At 37.4% G+C, this 22,566-nt stretch overlaps 1 protein-coding gene across 1 annotated transcript; it reads left to right on the plus strand.

Moving 5' to 3' along the window:
* The first annotated feature begins 7,699 nt into the window (after positions 1-7,699).
* Positions 7,700-22,539, plus strand: Cse1 (chromosome segregation 1). The gene is made up of 19 exons (XM_089710500.1): positions 7,700-7,938; positions 8,462-8,607; positions 9,002-9,194; positions 9,819-9,964; positions 10,242-10,442; positions 11,033-11,203; positions 11,556-11,685; positions 12,292-12,455; positions 13,380-13,569; positions 13,894-13,994; positions 14,482-14,668; positions 15,086-15,242; positions 16,321-16,412; positions 16,809-17,029; positions 17,716-17,813; positions 18,515-18,682; positions 20,478-20,640; positions 21,117-21,261; positions 22,146-22,539. The coding sequence occupies exons 1-19, from the start codon at positions 7,854-7,856 to the stop codon at positions 22,298-22,300; spliced, it is 2,913 nt and encodes a 970-aa protein (XP_089566626.1). The 5' UTR covers positions 7,700-7,853; the 3' UTR covers positions 22,301-22,539.
* The last annotated feature ends 27 nt before the right edge of the window (positions 22,540-22,566 follow it).

Genomic DNA, 22,566 nt, shown 5'->3' on the forward strand with positions numbered 1-22,566 from the left:
AGCGATGGCGGCGCCGAGGTTTTACAATTCGTAGAATTGTATCGACATGAAGGAATAATTTGGAATCCACGGCATGAACTACACAAAAATAAAACCATATGACTCAATAAATTAGATGTTCTATTTTCTATTTATTATATTATTCTAGATGTTTTTCTTATCTCACTTTCATACAATGCGATAAAAAAATGAATATATTTATAAAATGAGTAAAATAGTATTAAAAAGTTACTTGTTCTTAAAAATTAAATAACAATAATTATACAATGAGCATGATTTTGATCAAATTGTGCTTTATTACATAAATAATATTATCATTTAATATAATAATAATATCTAAAATCTAATCTTTAAAGTTTCGTTGTATAGGTAGTTAAAATTAAATTAAATGTAAAATGTACACATTTTAAACATTTGAAAAAATCTAAACATAATAATGTTTTATTTATACAGAAATAAAAAAGGACAATAGAGATTGGAAAATGGTATCATCGCAGACGGCAGAGTACACTCATTGTTATTGATGCACATTGTACGTAATAATTAAACGCACTGTATATAAATAAATTGCCGCGGCTGCAATAACTTCTACGGACTACGTCCATCTTTGAAGCGCCAATGCAGAATGATCAGTACGCCAATGTGTGAACAGGAATCTTGGTATCCTTCATTTTTGCCCAACACGTTGGCCCAACACGTTGGCCCCATGTGTACTGCCGCTATAAGACTTTTCGATTCGAATAATCTTAAGTTATAAACAGACGTTCGAACTGGTGCGACCGGACCACCGTACTCGTGCGGTGCGATCGACTCGCCACACGACCGCACCGCACCTAGGGTTGCCAGTATTTGATTTAAGGGTTAACAGCATCAAAAATACGAGTTTTAGTTATTTTTTACGGGAGATAATTAAAACAGCAATGTTAAATAGAGAAAATTTATTTTTGGCATTTATATTTGCTGTTGGAAGAAACAGCTTTTAATAGCTCTTCATTTTCTAAAGCGAATGTATAAAAATCTTTGCACGATAATTTAAAATTACATTTAATTAATTTGCAGCTTCGCCTTTACAGTTTCAATATTCAATCGGTTTCGGCTATCCGTCCAGGCATTGCCGCACAAAGAAAATATTCTTTGTTTAAAAATTATGATTAAATTTACGATTTTTAAAAAAACATTTAAAATATTGGAATTTTCGCGGCCGACTGAGCTAAATAAATTCATATAAAAAAATAGATACACTAGTGACTAGATAATTTATTACGTTGCTAATATATGAAGTGATTAAAGGCGCAAATTATCCCTTTTTGAAATTTTCGATATTGTCGATAGAGGCGAAAGTATTGTAATTTTTACTGATTTTCGTTTTTATTTTTTTATATTATATGCAGGCGTTAGTAGAAGCTCTGTTTAGTACCAAAAGAAACCTTGAACTGAGTTCTACATGTGACAAAAATACCACATTCTAGCCACGAAGTTATTACGAGATATAGATTTTCAAAGAATGTCAGGGTTGTCCCTAGTAAACAAAATTATATATATCATCTATCTATTACCAAGTTTTTGTTTATGTTTTAGTCGTTAGTTATAGTCGATATTTCAATATATTATTATATGTAGGTACATAATATTTATATGTAATAAATTAACTGAACAAAAAAAATATCTTAGATTTATAAGACAATTCAATAATATCAAATTAATACAAATTAATCTCCTTTTTTTGTGAATATTTCGAGCATTGATCATAGTAATCTCATTAAAAGTCAAACCGAATTCCTTGAAAATCTATTTCTCGTAATAAATTCGTGGTTAGAATGTTGTATTTTTTTCACATGTAGACCTCAGTTCAAGGCTTCTTTTGGTACAAGTACAAGTACAAGTTACAACCATTGAAAAGAAGAAAACGAAGAGAAAAGAATGGGCAAAATTATATTTAAAAGACAGGGATTCATTCAGACATATGCAGTCATATCATAAATCTTTGTAGAGTTCTAAAATTTATATTATTAATCTTTTTTCAGTATTAGCCACGTCATCCGACGCCATCGCCATTGATAACGATCGACCGACGTCCGTTTTGTTTGGCGGTAGAACTATGACTAAAGCTGTAATAAGTATATAGTCTATGACTAATGCGCTGTCCGGTGCGATCGCCCGTCCACACGCGCGAATTTGGTACGGTCCGCACCAAGTTCGGATGAAAAAACCATCGAACCAACCGTACCGTCAATAATAATAATTATGTCCGGCGGACCACTGTACACACGATCGAATATGGTCCGGAGCGCACCAAGGTCACGGTGCGGTCCGTACCAAATTCGAACGTCTGTTTATAACTTTATACCTCGGCAAAAGGGGAAGCGCCTGTGAGTGTTATCCATTACTTAATGATCTAAGACGCCGAGGGAGCGGTCACCGAACGTGACATAATAATAAAATTACTGGAACTATATAAAGACTATAAATTTATAAATAGTTTAAATTATAGTTTTCTATATAAAGACTTTTCCTGTTTGTGGGACTTAAGTAACCAACCAACAACCAACGCTATTTTAGCATTTTTCGATAATACCGGTGGCATGAGGCAAGACGTCTGTTCACTACTTCATATCAAAGTATTATATTGCCATATATTATATTATATTTGCCATATATAGTGGAGCGCCGTAAGGTTTATACCTCGGAATCCAGGGCCAGTCAATGAATCTTAATATAAACCTTGAAAATATGTTTTTAATAGTATATAGAAAAATGTTAAAAAAAATTTTTTTCGCGCTCTCAATTTTTTAATAATTATTATAAACAATTATTATTTTTTTGGAGTTTTCATTGATTTATATTAGTCAAAAGTCATATTTTAAAAAGAACAACTATTACAAACTTGAAAACTTGATCTTGGATCTTTAGGGACTGCAGATATACCGATGAAGGTCGGGTTGGAGAATAGAGGGGATAACAGCAGCTGTTCGGTATTGTTCATGGCGGGCTCTCACAGGAGCTGTTGTTTTCGTTCCGAAAAATATTTATTTCAGATTTTTGTTTATTAAAAATTAATGTTTATATTATTGTGCAGTGAGTGTGATAAAAGTTAATTACTGAACATTACTGAGTTTTAAAAACTTTGAAAATAGTGGCATAAATTGTAAGTATTTGTTTTTCATTTATATTACATGCTTTTGAAAACAGTTATGAATATTTTGTAATAAATCGATGTTAAAAGTTAATATTATAATAGTAGAATTTAATAATATAAATCATTAATTATGTAAAAGTTAGTTATTAATATTAGATACTAATATTTGTTGTTGCAGCCACGTGTCGCAATGGGTGAACCATCCAGTATAGACCGGGAGATACTGACACAAAATTTCGAGTCATTTGTAACAGGATGGCGGTTCTACAGGGGTCTTAGTACGCAATGACAAAAAGAAAAATGATGGTGTGAACGCTGGTACCGGTGGGTTAGTCGCGTGGGCGTTAGTCGAACTCGTCGGAAAAATAGCGAAAGTCAAACGATTTGTAACACAAAAATTTTAGAATTTACCGATAGCCCATAAAAAAGAAGTAGGCGGTAGTGTCATGCCATACTTTTCCGGTATGACTTACAGCCCGCCATACCGACGCGAATGTGTTGATTTAAAAAAAACAATTATTCAACCATTTGTACCAAGCTAACTTTTGCACAGGTAACCATCGTCGTGCAGCCATTTACGAAAATCGCCATGCCATACTTTTCGGACGATTCCAAATGGTCGCCATACCGCCGAAAATCTGCAAAATTTTTTTATTTCGCCTATCTTTTTGTACCAGTATTGCATTTGGCTTTTTGGAGAGTATTTGATAAAATGTGACCATTATTATATTTGCCATACTTCTAGTAGGGGGAAAAAGTGCTGTCATACTTGAAAAATAAATTTATTATTAATTTATATAAGTGAAGATTTCCAACACCTAGATCTTTGAAATTTTGTATTTATATTCGTTGATCCTCAAACTTACAGGAAAAATAAGTGCCATACTGTTACAAATCGTTTGACTTTCGCTATTTTCCGACGAGTTCGACTAACGCCCACGCGACTAAGCCGCCGGTACCAGCGTTCACACCATCATTTTTCTTTTTGTCATTGCGTACTAAGAACCCTGTAGAACCGCCATCCTGTTACAAATGGCTCGAAATTTTGTGTCAGTATCTCCCGGTCTAGTATTGATAGTAGATACAAGCAATGATTGCCTCATTTGTGATAAAATCGGATCTAGTTCTGAATTAAGCTCTGAACTAGGAGATATTATAAAAGTCACTAGAGGCATATCATCATTAAAAGCTGCATCTGCGGAAAGAGGGGATGGACTTTCTCAGTATATTAATACTCGCGACTTTGTCTACGTGCATTCGGTATGCAGACAAAAATATATTAATAAAGGATGCATTAATTCTTATTTAAAAAAAAGAACACCACATCTGCATGCTCTCCACCTAAAAAAAAGCTTTGAACAGCTACTTCAATTGATTTTGATTGGAAAACTAGGTGCTTCTTTTGTGAAAAAGAAGCGGATGAAATGAAGGAAAGAAGGAAGTCCAAGTCGTCAAGACAACAATTAATCAGCTACGTCACTAGTACTGATTTCAAGAAAAGTATTGTAAGTTTGATATGTGAAGACAAAAGTGAATAGGTATTGTCGCAATATTCATAAAAGAATTGTAGGCGTGTTAGATTTAGTAGCTCATGGAGCTAAATATCACGCGGATTGTTACATGTGTTTAAAAACAACGCTAAAACAGACTCAGAGGGAGAAAAAAATTCATCTTATTTACACCGCAAACAATGACGCAACGACCAGCTCCAGAATCTTTATTAAAAATTATTTTTTGCTCGTGCAAAACAGGATGTGGAGCATCTTGTGGGTGCAGGAAAAGTGGATTAAACTGCACTGCAGCTTGTTTAGAAGGCAATGGTGACAGCTGCACTAATCCTTCACCTACAATCTATATCAACGAGATCGACGACGACGACAATAATGTACAATGATGTAACAATGTGTATAGTTAATGATAAATTTTTTTTGTAACTTATTTTTACGATAATCTAATAAATTAACATTGAAGTTACTCTGCACATATAATTTATTACAAATAAAATTAAATTTTTCACTATAAACACTTTTTCCCCCTTCCGCCTCTCATTTTTCAGTAAATTGTTGTTAAAAATTGTTGTAAATCGAGATCGGTCAATTTTTTTTTTTAACTTTTTTATTTGAGGTTTTAATAATGCAGTCTCATACTTGATATACAGATTCATTGACTGGCCCTGGGTTCCGAGGTTTGACCATTTTTATGCCTTACGGCACTCTACTAATAGATCTATATTAAATGAACAATGTATTCAAAGAAGATTCAAAGTATTTAATTGGTTAAGGATTAATGCTGTTGGATTTTGATTATTTCATTAACATTTTTTTCAATGTTTGTACCTTCATCCATACTTATATTTATTTTTTTAACACAATTTGAATTAACTTTGATTATTTTGAAAAAACTACAATGAAACGAAAGCTTTAAATTTTTTTCCAACAATTAATAAATTACTAACGATAAATCGATTGCACGCATCAATTCACGCGCATTATGGCTGGTTCACACTTTGATTAGTGTGAGTGCAGGTGATTAGTGCGAGTGCAGGTGTGTAGTGCAAGTAGTGTCCAATTGACTGCGAGTGCAGGTGATTAGTGCGAGTGCAGGTGTGTAGTGCGAGTAGTGTCCAATTGACTGCGAGTGCAGGTGATTAGTGCGAGTGCAGGCACGCTGCGAGTGAGGGGGAAGGGAGGGCGCGCGGGACGGGGCTACTCGCAGTCCACTCGCAAAAAAATAGAACACGCTTCTATTCACTTTACTACACAGCCTACTAAACACTCGCACTAAACAGTCGCTGTCCACACGTAGTACTACTCATCACCTGCACTCGCACTAATCAAAGTGTGAACCAGCCATTACTTTTAGGCCCTGCGCAGACGGCACACTTTTTGTGCGATCGAGTCTGCGGCGCACAAAAAGTCTGCATGGCGCGCAAAAAGTCGGTCGCGGATTTTTCACAGACTCAACGCACACGACGCACATCTTCGATCATTTTGTCGGCAGAGCTGTAGGGACGTAGACGCTATGGAAATCGTGTAAAGTGTGCGCCGTCTGCGTTAGCGCGCGTTGAAGCAAACGTTCAATTCTTTTCACACACTTTTGTGCGGAGCGGCGCGGTGCGGTCGGCCCGAATTACACGGATTTTTTGTGCGCTGGACTTTTTGCGCGTCGTGTGCGTTACTGCATAAAATTTCATAGGTTCTATTTTCACAGACTAAAAAGTGCGTCACGGATAGTCTGTCGTCTGCGCATGGCCTTAAGAGTGCTCGATTGCGAAGCGTTGCTGTAGTTGAAACATTCAACGTTAACGGTTGAGCATTATGCCGCATAATGCGCTCTAGTGCTGTCTTAGGCGCTGACTCCACGAGCGAGAGAATCGCGACGAGTCCGCCTTTATATCGTCGGATAATCTCCACGAACGAGCGATAATTCCGCCGCGTATCGTCACGAGTCGTAACGGAATCGCAGCGTTTCCGCGGCGACTCGTAACGGTATCGTCACGTTTCCTTGAAGAGAACTACGAGAAGACCAGAGGCAACGCTGCGTTTGACAGCGCGCCCGCTGCGCGCTCGTCGGGAGCGCGTGGCGGGCCCGCTGATAGACGCGGCGGGCTAGCGACGATGTAATGTCGTTTCGCGCGCTCATTGCCACTCGTCGCATCGCGGCGATAATATCGCCGTGTGGAGACGGTTCCATAGAGAGTGTATAGAAATACGTGGCACGACGATAATATCGCCGCGATTCTCTCGCTCGTGGAGTCAGCGCCTTAAGCGTATACGCACTATGCGGGTAGCCGCATTGCGGGTAGCCGTCCGGCTGACCGCAAGCACAATTATGTACGTAATATTCATTTCTATGCGCACTGTGCGGTCTGCGGTAGCCGCATCGCAGTGCGCATAGAAATGAATATTACGTACATAATTGTGCTTGCGGTCAGCCGGACGGCTACCCGCAATGCGGCTACCCGCATAGTGCGTATACGCTCTAAGAGTGCTGTAATTGGAAAACGGGGTAAGTTGGCAGTACTAATTTAGTGCTGCCATGATTTTCAATATTCCACAAACATTCTTTTCCAATTAATAGACTATACCTTCCTAAATTTAGTTACTAATTTAAAGATCATTTAGAAATTTTGCTTCTGATCACATTGTCCTAAATGTTGAAATTAAATGAATAGAATAGTGTTTTTATACGAGAGATTTTAGTTAATTTAAGAGCTTTTTACATATTATTGAATCTCGTAACATCGTTAATTCAGAAGCAAGATACTTATATCTCGCGAAGACGCCCGTATATAATTCAAACTTCAAAGAAAGCTAGGTCGTAATCTGTCTTAATAAGAAAATTCTTAAATAATAATTATGATTCATATTTCAATTCTTTCGTTCCTAATTAGGCTTATAAATGAGATAGTCAGTCAGAAACTATCTTAACTTCTAAATTTAGGATGTTTTCTTGCTAAATGCGATTCGATGTTAATTTAGACTTCTCTTCAATTAGAAAGGTGTAACATGGGCATTAATTTGACAGGACTGAGGACGGCCATTTTTCTAGTTCCTAATTTTGATAATACTTGTCCACTTGTCCATTTGTCAGTGTCAAAAATAAAATTAAACGGTTCGAAATAGAGGCATGTTCCGTGTTCTTCAGCGAATTATTAAGAAATAACTTGTGTTTTATATATTAAACTTAAATTTATAAAGCTTACGTGTTATAAAAAATGGAAGTCACTGACGAAAATCTTGCTACTCTCGCTAATTACCTTCAACAGACACTAAACCCTGATCCAAACATTCGAAGACCGGGTGAGTATTTTGCAAATGAGCAGCTACTTAGATTTCGTTCGTTGGTTAAACTATATTTGATAATCTACTAATTCGTATGCATTTGTTACTTGCAAAAATTGTATGTTGGTTAAAAATTGTGATTGTGTGTACACAAAGTAACCTATTATATATGTCGAGTACATATAAAATTATATATGTATATCGAATCATTCGAATTTCAAGTTCATCGTATTATGAAGACTCTTGAGGTGTTTTATGTATCCGACTATATTATTGAATAATTATAATTATATTGTGTATATTTTTTTTTCTCAAACATAATATGTATTGGTTGCAAATAATTGTTCTTGGATACCACCTACCTAACTAACTGTCCATGCCCCTGCCGAAGCGTGGCTTGTAACCCACATCATTGATATGCCTTATAGAGCCATCTATGTCCCTGTCATACACAAGTAGCAACTATTCCTTCTAAAGGTTAAACTTCAGTTCCTCCCCAAAGGATTTCAATGAAAATAATGTTTCTGTTATTATTCCATAGCTGAAAAGTTTTTGGAGGGTGTGGAAGTAAACCAGAACTATGCTGTTCTTCTTCTTCATCTCATTGATAAGGATTCAGCCGATCTAACAATTAGAGTTGCCGCAGCTGTCACTTTTAAGAACTATATCAAGCGTAATTGGGCTGTGGTAAGTTTTATACTTCTATTTGAATAATATGTTAGAGTTTTTTTCAAACTTACTCTTTCTTATTGTTAGATTTTGTGAAATAGTCTTACAAAGAGCCTATTAGAAAACTTGGTTAAGCTATAATATTTTTTAATACTGATGAATAATTTAAACTTGTATCCATACATCACTGCATACTATAAAACAAAGTCACTTTATCTGCACATATATCCCTGTATGCTTATATCTTTAAGACTAGGCAACGGATTTTGATGCTATTTTTTTATAGTTAGTGATTCTCAAGGAAGGTTTTAGTGTATAATTTATTAGGTTTTAGACAAAACAGGTGAAGCCGCTATTTAAAAGCTAGTTACTTCTAAAATGAAATAAAATGATTATGTTTCAAAATTTGTAGGAAGAAGATGGAAGGGATTGTATACACGCATCAGATAGAACAACAATTAAAACGCTCATAGTGTCGCTCATGTTAAAATCGCCAGAAGCAATTCAAAGACAGTTCAGTGATGCGGTATCTATAATTGGTAAATCGGACTTCCCGGAGAAATGGCCTGGTCTTATAACAGAGATGGTGGAGAAATTTGCTACAGGTAACATTTTTTTACTAAATATCATGATTGTTTTGTTCGAAGAAAACCACGTCATATCTTTTTTCTTTCCTTTTTATGTTTATAATTTATATTTTTACTATGAAGGTAGGAATACTTATTTATTGTGACATATTGTTTTATTTATGAAAGAGAAATTGCCAAAAACTGCTATAAGCACTTAATTCACAATTTTTCAGAGCAGTTAAGGTTTAAATATTTACTGAAAAATTTGTAGCTCAGATAATATTTTCATTTAAAATTTTTACCACAACTAAAAATTAATTTATTTAACAAAGGTGATTAGCATGTATTAACACATGGGGCTGCTTACAACATATTTTATACTAGCTGTGCTTCGTGGTTTTACCTGCAGTGCTCCGCTCCTGTTGGTCTTTGTGAGATGATCATGGTCATGAGATATAGCCTTCCACGATGAATGGGCTATCTAACACCGAAATAATTTTTCAAATCGGACCAGTAGTTCCCGAGATTAGCATGTTCACACACAAAGCACAAACTAACAAACAAACTCTTCAGCTGATAATCTTATAATTAGTCAAATTGTTTAATAGCAAATTGTTCCATTAACAATGTCAGTAAATAAGTACATTTTTTATATTTCAGGTGATTTTCATGTTATTAATGGTGTGCTAAGAACTGCACACTCGCTGTTCAAGAGATACAGGTATGAATTCAAATCACAAAAATTATGGGAAGAGATCAAGCATGTTTTGGAAAATTTTGCCAAACCCCTCACTGATCTCTTTGTGGTGAGTATCAATTATTATATTGTTTAATTATAAATTAATTTATATAATAATCACTACACAGTATAAATCACACTTATATTGATATAAGGATATAGCATCTTGTGTGTATAAACTTATCCATAATTGATTTTGTTCCAAAACTTCAAGTAGAACCTATGAAGTAGCAATTAATATACTAATATAAATATGTATAATTATAAGTAAATAATAATAAGACAATACTTTTATATTTTACTAAACTTTATCATTTTAATTGAGTTATAATCTAATATTTCAGGCCACCATAGATTTAACGACGAAACACGCAGACAACCCACAAGCATTGAAAGTTATATACGGATCGTTAGTGCTTATATGCAAAGTGTTCTATTCACTCAACTATCAAGATTTGCCCGAGTTCTTTGAAGATAACATGCCCATATGGATGCCGAACCTATTGAATTTGCTGCAGATTAAAGTGCCGTGCTTGGAAACTAATGTGAGTGAATTTTTAGGTTTTTTTTTGGAACGAAGTTCGTTATCGCGCGTTGCGAAAGGGGGCGAAAAAAATTAAGACGAAAAGTTGTAGCGACACTTTGCTATAGTTGTAAGACATGCGGCGTGCGCGTGTTTCTCTGTCTCCGATAGAGAAAGGAAATTCTTTCCATCCAGGTATCTCTTGATACCTCTCAAGTTTTATTTGTGAATATTTTGTTGAATGTTATACATTTTATTCAAGCACAGCCACATAATTAACACATAATTCAATTAACCTTTTTTGCACAACAAAGGCTTCTTAAATACTTATATATTTTTCCCTGACATGTATGGTAGTACAATATTTGGTAAAACGGGACCCTATTAATGAGACTTCGTTGTCTGTCTGTCGGTCTCCGGGCTGTATCTCATAAACCGTGATAGCTAGAAAGCTGAAATTTTCACAAATGATGCCGCTATATCAACAAATACTAAAAATTAAAAAAAAAAATATTTAGGTGGGTCCCCATAGTATGGAACCCTTCGTGTGCAAGTCTGACTCGCACTTGGCCGGTTTTTTTCTTATCATATCATTGGCTTATGGTGTTTTAGGACGATGAAGACAAGCCCGGTGTTATGGAACAGCTACGTACTGAGATTTGCGAGTGTGCCGCCTTGTACGCGCTTAAGTATGAAGAGGAGTTTGGCCCGCACGCTCCCGGCTTTGTGACGGCTGTCTGGAATGTTCTACTGTCTACGGGACCACAGACTAAATATGATGCGGTAGGTATACTGCTTTTTAGGGAACCTCGAAAAACAATTGTGTTGGAAAAATATAATTTTGTTATTGATTTCTTGAATTTTTGTGTTGTTTTAGTTAGAAAAGCGATTCAAACATTTATTTATCAATTAAACTTCGCTTATAAGTGCATTTGAACAGTCTAACTATAGAATTATAATATCCTACCACCAGTTTTTAAAGCAGTTTCTACAGAGAAGAACCGACAAGACTGAAGAAACTCCATAGTTGCTCCGTTATAAAAATTAAAATATAGTGTATGGATTTCATCCTCACTATTTATTATAAACATAGAAAAATGTATGCCTTTAGCTAAATAATATGTTTTATTTTTAGTTAGTGTCAAATGCACTTACATTCCTCGCAAAAGTGGCAGAGAAGAATAGTTATAAGAGCCTGTTTGAAGACCCGGCTACACTCAGCAGTATTTGTGAAAAGGTGGTCATACCGAATATGGAATTTAGGGGTATGTACATTTTATATTTTCCCTTATTTGTTGTTGGATAACGTATGTTACTTTATTAATGTTAGTTTGAAGTTCAAAATTTAAAATTAATTTATTATCTCTATAAAAAATTTATATTGGCTAGCCTTATCACATTTGTACAACAAGACACAAGGGTAGGAAAACAAAGAGACATGAATTGTTACTACCAAATTTTAATGCTGAGTTCTGTACTCATACATATTATGAAATACTAGCTTTCCGCCTGCGGCTTCGCCTGCGTTTTAAAAAAAAACCCGCATAGTTCCCGTTCCCGTGGGATTTCCGGGATAAAACCTAGCCTATGTCACTCAGAAATGATGTAGCTTTCCAACAGTGAAAGAATTTTTCAAATCTGCCAAGTAGTTTCAGAGCCTATTCAATTCATACAAACAAACAAACAAAAAATCAAACCTTTCCTCTTTATAATATTTGTATAGATGTAACTTAAGTTTGGCTCAATGGATTTTAATTATGTTTGTTTCGTCTCCATTAGGATTAGGATAACAGAGACAATTTTTAAAAATAATTAAAAAAAATACGGTGTCGAAGCGAACAGCCAATATTTAATGTACATAATAATTGCAGAATCAGACATGGAATTATTTGAAGATAATCCAGAGGAGTATGTCCGTAGAGACATTGAGGGTTCAGACGTGGACACTCGCCGTCGAGCCGCCTGCGATCTCGTAAGGACACTGGCTCAACACTATGAGGAGAAAATTATGGCCATATTTGGACAATATGTTGAGGTACATCTCTAGAATACCTTGTGTATGAGTTGTCGATAAATTAGTATATGTTTACTAATGAAGGATTATTATCTGCTATATTGCCGTTTTATTACTACTCCGTCTCATACAAATTTGTAGGATCATATTAGGCTGGCGCTACACATTGGCTTCAAAGTTTGAGCAAACATTTGACCAAACTTTGAAGTGAAAACTTTGACGCAAACACGATTACAAATATGCCTGCTAGACTTGTTTTCAAATGTTTTACGGCACAGTTATTGCAAAGATGGCTGATAGATCGGAAGACGATTTTGTGGACGCCGTCAATCTGTTTTATTTGAGTGCGTTCAATTTTTGGTTTCATTCTTTACATCAAAATGTAATTATTATATATATCAAAATGTAATTATTATATATATATATATATATATATATATATATATATATATATATGTAATAGATAAATTATTTTTTATTCGGACCCATGCCGCATGCGTCGTTTACAACGTTACGGTTTTTGTGGTCTTTGTTTTTTGGATCCCATATGGAGGGTTCCGCTTCAAGTAGCTGAAGAAATTCGATAACTACATCATTACTCCACTCCATTATGACACTCAAAATATACACACACAACTGCTACGGTCAGCGGCGCGCGCGTTACTAAGCATTGCAACAAGTGTGGCAGGGCGCACAAACTTTGAAGCAACTTTGAAGTTTGATTACTTTGATGTTCGCAGAAAAACCGACTCGACTCGGCAAACTTCAAATATGTGTTCAAACTTTGAACAAATAGGCAAATGTCAGTGCCACACTTCGCGACTTTGTAGGTATTTGCGTATTTGATCACATGTCTAGCGCCTGCATTATGATAATTTAAAAATGTGTTGCAAAATATTCTTAATGTTTATTTTTGTGGAGAATAATCTGTATATTTCCATCCAGGCGATGCTGAAGAAGTACGAGGAGAGCGGTGGCCGGGAGTGGCGCTGCAAGGACACGGCGCTATTCCTGGTGACGTCACTCGCGTCACGCGGCAGCACGCAGGCGGCCGGCGTCACGCGCGCCTCGCCGCTGGTGGACCTGGCGCACTTCGCCACTGCGCACGTGCTCACCGAGCTGGGCAAGCCGCAAGGTGAGCGGGGCGCTGACCCCGTGACGTCACTCGCGTCACGCGGCAGCACGCAGGCGGTGTCACGCAACTCACTGGTGTAACGCAACCCGCTGGTGACACGCAACCCGCTGGTGACACGCAACCCGCTGGTGTTACGCAACGCGCTGGTGTCATGCAACCCGCTGATGTCACGCAACAAGCCGGTGTCACGCAACCCGCTGATGTCACGCAACCCGCTGGTGACACGCGTGTTTTGCTGCACGGTTCAGAACATAATCTGTTCACATACGGTTTGTTATAAACATTTAAGAGATGAATGCATTAATATACAATTTTTTTTTTCAGTTAACGAGATGCCAGTGTTGAAAGCGGATTCCCTCAAATACATAATGACATTCCGGACTCTGCTGCCGAACGATTTGTTGATCACTGCCCTACCTTTACTGGTGAGTAAATATTAATTTTGAATTTTGTTAAAAGAATCTAGATTCTATAGTCTACAACATTCCTCGTATATCACTTTTTAATTTTTAAAAGTGATTCAAGAAGAAACTTTTGGTATACATATAATTTGTCAAGTTTTACACCACGTGGGCGAAGCCGCGGCTACTAAAGCATAAATTGTGCATCCATTAAAAAGTCTTTGATTGCAATTTTTTTCAATTTAAACGTTTTATATCATATCTATAGAAAAATGTGTGCGTGTACTAGTGTACACACGTAAGAAGTGAAACTTCTTTATGACCTTATTTTTCAAAAACATAATTTACTATTTGCAACTTCACAGAAATTCGTCGAATCACGCGTGCTAGGGATAAGAAAAAGACGGCGCGTAACGGAAATATGTCACGCGTAACGAAAAAGTGTTACACAAAATTTTTTTCCCCTGATACCCCGATAAAGAAGTTTCACTTCAAAAATACCATATTGCAGATACAACACATAAACGGTCGCGGCGTAGTTTGCACGTACGGTGCGTGCGCGGTTGAGAAGTTGCTAGCGGGCGGTATGGTCCCACGTGCTGCGTTAGAACCGCACGCCCCAGTACTGCTGCACTCTCTGTTCACTGCGCTTGGCAACGCGAACGAGCCCGCAGAGCACAACGAGTATGTCATGAAAGGTCAGTGCAGAGATATGACCAGAAATGGCCAGATACAACACATAGCGGGTATAATATAAGAAGAAGGAAATAAATAAAATTTTAAAATCACAAAGTTAAGATGATGTATGTGGTTGTAGGGTTGAATTTTATCTTGGTTTGGTAAAACTTATTCGTCGAATATCGAAATGAACCATTTCAGGTCACGGACATCTTTATTTAAATTTTCCCAGATATACGAGCAGACATATGAGCAGATTATTTATTTTTAAATTTGTGTTGAAGACAAGTATTTCATTTTATAATACATTTTCATACAAAGTAGCTTTTTAGATTTAATATTTTACCCATTATAATTATTTCCCACATATTAAAAACAACCTATATTACAACAATTACCCTTACTAATCAAAATAAATAAAAACTTATATCTTCCAGCAATCCTACGTACATTATCGTGCCTCCGGGAATCGTCGCTTGCATACTTGGGCGAAGCGTTGCCAAAACTGGCCAGTCTACTCGCCGTGGTCACTAAGAACCCCTGCAAGCCGCACTTCAATCATTATCTGTTTGAAACATTGTCGCTTTCTGTATCGTGAGTATTATGTAGTTATTATATTTCTTGAACACGCTTTTTTTAAGCTTCACATGAATGATTGACCTTAGGCCAGATTATGATCCACTTTGAACGGACAGATTAAATAAATAAATAAATATTATAAGACACTAGCAGTCCACTGTCCACCCCGGCTTCGCCCGTGGTACATATTAACGTTTTCTCTACGTAAGAACCATTCTCGTACTTCAAGGAATATAATAAAAAAAGAATTATCGAAATCGGTTCAGCCGTTCTCGAGTTATGCGCTTACCAACACATTTTGCGATTCATTTTTATATATAAGAATAGCGGTCCGCCCCGGCTTCGCCCGTGGTACATATTTACGTTTTCTCTACATAAGAACCATCCTCGTACTTCAAGGAATATAATAAAAAAAGAAATATCGAAATCGGTTCAGCCGTTCTCGAGTTATGCGCTTACCAACACATTTTGCGATTCATTTTTATATTATAAGATTCATTTTTATATTATAAGATTATTACACAAATCGACCTAGTCCCAAAGTAAGCTCAATTAAGGCTTGTGTTGTGGATACTAGGCGACGATAAATATAATATTTATAAATACATATATAGATAACACCCAGACCCAAGAACAAATATTTGAGTTCATCACACAAATATTTGCCCTGACCGGGGATCGAACCCGGGACCGTAGGCTCAGTAGGCAGTTACTTTACAACTGCGCCAACCGCGTCGTCGATTTAATGCAAACTTTGTACAGATATCAAGGATTGGTGACAATAATATTATTTAATAGGTTTATATTATTGATAAATCTTGCTTTTGTTTATTTTAACTTAAAAAAATAAAGATAAAAATTTTGTTCTCCTAGCGTTAATTGGTTGGTATATAAAATATCAGTAAAATAGATATAAAATATCGGTTACATGATTTTTTTACAGTCAGTCAAAGTTCTCTCAAAGAATTTATAATAATAGTTGGATATTATGTATTTAAACTTCACTTATCTTAAAAATCCAACCAAATTTGGGGCAAAATGCTAGTGAAAAAAGATTTGGAAATTCGATTTAATAATATGCTGATTTATTTAGATTGGTGGTGAAATCAAACCCAAGTGCTATAACGGCCTTTGAAGATGCTCTATTCCCGATATTCCAAGAAGTGCTACAAAATGATGTGCAAGGTATGTTTTATTGTTATAGAGAAACCAGGACTATTGTATTAAAGTTAATTAAAATCTATAAAGTGCTGAGTTCATTATATATATTGTTCTTGCTCCTGTTTTTATTCAATTTGTCAAAAAAACAAAAAAACTACATTATAACAAACAAAAAGGACGGGTGGATGGACTTTAAACGGACAGATTTAATCCAATCAAATACAACTTTAATATATAAAATTTTATATACAATTATAAAATTTGTATGCTGTTTTTATAATGACGGCTAAACATGTTGTACCTATTATAAGTAAAAATGTAACATCTAAAAACCATGTTTAACGTAAATAAAGAATTATGAATTACATTTTATATAGAAATAGGAATTAACCTCAAAACTAAATTTTTTTGTTTTTGCAGAGTTCATGCCATACGTGTTCCAAATGCTGTCCTTATTACTTGAGCTTCGCGGTGCCAACAATACAGCGGGCGGGGGCGAAGGCTCCGCGTACGCGGCGCTCCTGCCCTGCCTCGTGGCGCCTCCGCTGTGGGAACGAGCTGCTAACGTGCGACCGCTTGTACGACTGCTGTGCGCTTTTATAGCCACGCAGGACCAGCTTGTTAGGGCTTCGGGGAAATTGGTAAGTTGGGGAGGTTGAAAAAGTTGGGGTGGAAGGTGGAAAAAGTGGGACAAAGGCAAAGAAGTAGGGGGAAGTAGTTGGTTTGGTCGTGGACAGGTCTAGAGCTATATAGGAAGGTTTCCTGCTTGTTTCTGACCTATTCCAACAATTCTGGTAGTGATGTAGGTCAGTAAATAGCAGTTATATGGTGTGATATTTCTGCCTCGTGGCGCCTCCGCTGTGGGAACGGGCGGCTAACGTGCGGCCTCTTGTACGACTGCTGTGTGCTTTTATAGCCACGCAGGACCAGCTTGTTAGGGCTTCGGGCAAATTGGTAAGTTGGGGGAGTTTGAAAAAGTAAAAAAAAGACAAAAAAATAGGGGGAAAGAGAAATTTGTGGGAGAGAGGTGGAAAAAGTGGGTAGAAGGCGAAAATAGTCAGGGGAAGTAGTTGGTTTGGTCGTGGACAGGTCTAGAGCTATATATGAAGGTTTATTGCTGGTTTCTGACCAGTTTCATCACTTCTAACGGTGTATTTACATTTACAACATATAATTCAAACTCAAACGCACTTTTGAATCGTCATAATATAGTTTTAACATTTGCCACTTTTTCGGAAAGTGGTTTCTACGAAAAGATCTGACATGAAACTCTATAGTTCTTTTTTTATTGTTTAATAGTTTTACTAATGCACTGACTTTTTTTCAGACGGCAATGTTGGGTGTATTCCAGAAACTCATCGCGTCCAAAACGAACGATCACGAGGGATTCTATCTTGTACAGACTTTGCTTTATAAGTTCGGAACGTGAGTCCTTATCAATTATTATAATATAATATGACCTCTATTTATATACAAAGGTGATACCTGATATTCGTTGTAAACATTTGTTGAGCAATAGTTGATTACGATATCGGTGGAAACTTTTTTTAACTTTGCAATATGCGTCATCAATTCATATTGGCAGCAACACATATGTTTATTTTGTCACTAAAAACATGAATACGGCGCTTTTAATAGTGTTGTGAAACTACATGTAGAAGAAGTAATGTGAAGTCATCTATAAATACATTAACAAATACATTTTGTTCACACTATAATCCATACTTCCATACTAATATTATAAGTGCGAAAGTAACTCTGTCTGTCTGTCTGTTACTCAATCACGCCTAAACTACTGAACCAATTTTCATGAAATTTGGTATGGAGATATTTTGATACCCGAGAAAGGACATAGGCTACTTTTTATCCCGGGAAAATGACGCAATCCTGGAAATCCCACGGGAACGGGAACCATGCGGGTTTTTCTTTGACTGTGAGGGCGAAGCCGCCGGCGGAAACCAAGTTTTAAATAAATTAATATTTACACACAAAATTATTATTTATATTAGTATTGTAATTACTACAAATAGTTTAGAAAAGAAACTATAGGTCTTTTTATGTATAATTATTGTGTATTTTTTTCTATAAATGACTGTTTGTTTCTAAAATAAAAAATAATTTTACAGGACGGACATGCAACCGTATACAAAGCAAATAATGTCGCTTCTGTTCCAACGTCTGTCGTCGTCGAAAACAACTAAATACGTGCGCGGTCTCATCGCGTTCTTGGGATTCTTCGCGGCACACTTTGGCGCTGATACGCTCATTGATCTCATCGATTCCATACAAGCCAAGTGAGTATATTCAAAATCAAAATCAAATCAAATCAAATCATTTATTTGCAATCAAACATGGTTACAATACAACAGACAACTTACATAATATACTAACTATAATATGTGGTACATTGTTTGTGACATTTTGAACAATTACATATCGTTATCTATGTAAGAAACTAAATTTTTAATTGGCATTGGCATAGGAAGTAATGAAATTATTATTCTTAATTATTTCTATATTATATTTTGTTTTTACTATTGTGCACTTTGTCCATTTTTGTTTTTGGGAAAGTAAATTTTTGTTAATCGAACAAGGAATGCTATAAATACGGCCTGCGACTCGGTGTTGTTGCGCGCTATTACCTACCTACCTAACCTACCAATATCCGAGCCGCCGGCGGTCTTCCGGGTCGCCCTCCCTGCTAACTACGGTTATCCGGGTCGCCCTCCCTGCTAACTACGGTTATCCGGGTCGCCCTCCCTGCTAACTACGGTTATCCGGGTCGCCCTCCCTGCTAACTACGGTTATCCGGGTCGCCCTCCCTGCTAACTACGGTTATCTGGGTCGCCCTCCCTGCTAACTACGGTTATCCGGGTCGCCCTCCCTGCTAACTAAACTTATCCGGGTGGCCCTCCCTACTAACTACTCTTATCCGGGTGGCCCTCCCTACTAACTACTCTTATCCGGGTCGCCCTCCCTACTAACTAAACTTATCCGGGTTGCCCTCCCTGCTAACTACGGCTATCCGGGTTGCCCTCCCTGCTAACTAAACTTATCCGGGTCGCCCTCCCTGCTAACTAAACTTATCCGGGTGGCCCTCCCTACTTACTACTCTTATCCGGGTCGCCCTCCCTGCTAACTACGGTTATCCGGGTCGCCCTCCCTGCGAACTACGGTTATCCGGGTCACGCTCCCTGCTAACTACGGTTATCTGGGTCGCCCTCCCTGCTAACTACGGTTATCCGGGTCGCCCTCCCTGCTAACTAAACTTATCCGGGTGGCCCTCCCTACTAACTACTCTTATCCGGGTGGCCCTCCCTACTAACTAAACTTATCCGGGTTGCCCTCCCTACTAACTACTCTTATCCGGGTCGCCCTCCCTGCTAACTACGGTCATCCGGGTGGCCCTCCCTGCTAACTACGGTTATCCGGGTCGCCCTCCCTGCTAACTACGGTTATCCGGGTCGCCCTCCCTGCTAACTACGGTTATCTGGGTCGCCCTCCCTGCTAACTTCGGTTATCCGGGTCGCCCTCCCTGCTAACAACGGTTATCCGGGTCGCCCTCCCTGCTAACTAAACTTATCCGGGTGGCCCTCCCTACTAACTACTCTTATCCGGGTCGCCCTCCCTGCTAACTACGGTTATCTGGGTCGCCGGCGGCCCTTATGACGTTGGATTGCCGCTATTGGTTGTTAATAAATAAAAATAATAAATAATGAAAAATTCAAATCTCCCACCCTCATAGGAGGCCCGTGTCCCAGCAGTGGGAACGTATAGGATGATGATGATGATATTTATTGTATAAATTAGAGTTTTAAAAATAATAGGATAAATAATGTTTTATCGTCTTATAGTATGCGCATGTCTTAAGTTTTTAATTTCGTTCTTTTTATATTATCTATTTAGTGCGCGTAGGTGCAAACTGCAAATCTTTATATTAGTATTGAATTTAAAAAGGCCAGAAAACTTAACTTTAATATAATATGACCTATTGTACAGATATTGATCTGCATAAGATTGCTAATATGTATGTATAAATGTATTGGTATCCAATAAATGATTTGAATGATTTGAATGATTAAATTGCAGCATGTTCGCGATGTACGTGGAGCGTGTGTTGATCCCGGACCTGCAGAAGGTGGGCGGGGCTCTCGAGCGCAAAGCAGCAGCTGTCGGCTGCGTAAAGCTGCTCTGCGACAGCGCGCACTTCAAGCAGGGCTCGCTGGCTGCTCTGTGGCCGCCGCTGCTTCAGGTATAGTGCGTGCGGTGCAATGGCAGTCTGGACAATACACAATACAATGCAGTACAGTGCAGCTCAGTGCAATATAGTACAAATAAAATAAACTACAATATACTGTAAAAAAAAATATTTCGATGAATTTCAACAACTTCAATTTTCTACATAACGTTTATCATCATTCTGCATTTACTTAAACAAATTAATGACAACAACATTTTTCATTTGTATTCATACTAGTTTTCCGCGCTCCGTTTCGCCCGCTTAACTCCTTCTATTAAAAAAAACTATCAAAATATGTTACGTAATTCCTAACTACGGTTATCCGGGTCGCTCTTCATGCTAACTATTGTTATCCGGTTCGCCCTAAATGCATTTTAAATTTATATTTTATTTATTTATTTCAGACTAAAAGATCTAGGCATATGAACACACAGATGTCGAAAAGCGACTTTGTTTTATACCATCTAATAATGAATATATTCCCATAGGCGCTGATCTCCGTGTTCGAGCTGCCAGTGGACGAGTCGAGTCTGCCGGACGACCATTTCATAGAAGTGGACGATACTCCGGGCTACCAGCCGCAGTACGCACAACTGGCGTGCGCACGCGCAGGGGATAGAGACCCGCTTGCTAGTACGTATAATCCATACTAATATTATAAATGCGAAAGTAACTCTGTCTGTCTGTTACTCAATCACGCCTAAACTACTGAACCAATTTTCATGAAATTTGGTATGGAGATATTTTGATACCCGAGAAAGGACATACCCCGGGAAATAGGATAGGTTTTATCCCGGAAATCCCACGGGAACGGGAACTATGCAGGTTTTTCTTTGACTGCGCGGGCGAAACTGCGGGTGGAGAGCTAGTGTATAATATATGAATTTTATTTATATATTATATAGGTTTTTAAATCAAATTCAAATCAAATAAAATTTTCTTTACTTGCTGAATGTAGTTACAAGCTGTTAGGTGCAAATTATATAGGTTCTTAAACATTCTGCTCGTAGTTGAGCGTGCAAACCTATGTTAAAGATAAAAGAAATTTATTTTTAACAAGCTGCTCTGCGCGGTTTCTCCCCCGTGGCTCCACTCCTGTTGGTCGTCGCGTGATGATACCCTATAGCCTTCCTCGATAAATGAGCTATCTAACACCGAAATAAAATTTCAAATCGGACCAGTAGTTCCTGAGATTAGCGCGTTCAAACAAACAAACGAAGAAACAAACTCTTCAGCTTTATTATATTAGTACATAGATATAGGTAAATGTTACTTGGCTTTTTTTTTCTATTTATTGGACTGCCTCCAATGTACAGTGGTTCAATGGATGAGTGTAGGATTGAAGGATCTTGGGTTCGATTCTAGTAGTAGTAGTAGGTAAAGGAAAAAAAGGCTCTAATGACTGATTGACATTTACATGTACAAAACAGCCTCAATTATGCAGTCTATATTATTAATCTCTACTTATTAATCCAAGCCAACAGTTACATATAATTTACATTCCTATTATTTTTCAGGTATAGACGATCCCAAACGCTATCTAGCGGAAAGCCTAGCGGCCATGTCCCGTACTTGCCCGGGCGAGTTACCGCCCCGTGTGGCAGCGCTTGATGAACCCCATCGTCTCGCCTTACAATCATACCTCGCTACTTATGGAGTTCAATTGTGCTGATATAAGAATGTGGCGCTCGTTACCGGGCTCAATTAGGCTTGACCAGTGAAAGTTGAATACAAGAAAAGTGTCCAAGTGACCAAAAAAGATATGTTTGCAAAGTGCTTTATTACTAAAATCCGAAGAACTAAGTTAATGCGCTTGACTGACGAGAAATAAGGAAAATATGTCTCAATATTTATTGAAAATATGGTCAGTAGTCTCAGGATGAGACATTAAAATTATATGGTCTATGGATTAAAAAAAAGACGTGTGGCACTCGGGGA

Source organism: Colias philodice, chromosome 25 (genome assembly GCF_061535455.1).
Source record: "Colias philodice isolate Cphi_HAF_F1 chromosome 25, ilColPhil1 Martin Lab GWU primary, whole genome shotgun sequence".
In the NCBI taxonomy this organism is placed as follows: Eukaryota; Metazoa; Arthropoda; class Insecta; order Lepidoptera; family Pieridae; genus Colias; species Colias philodice.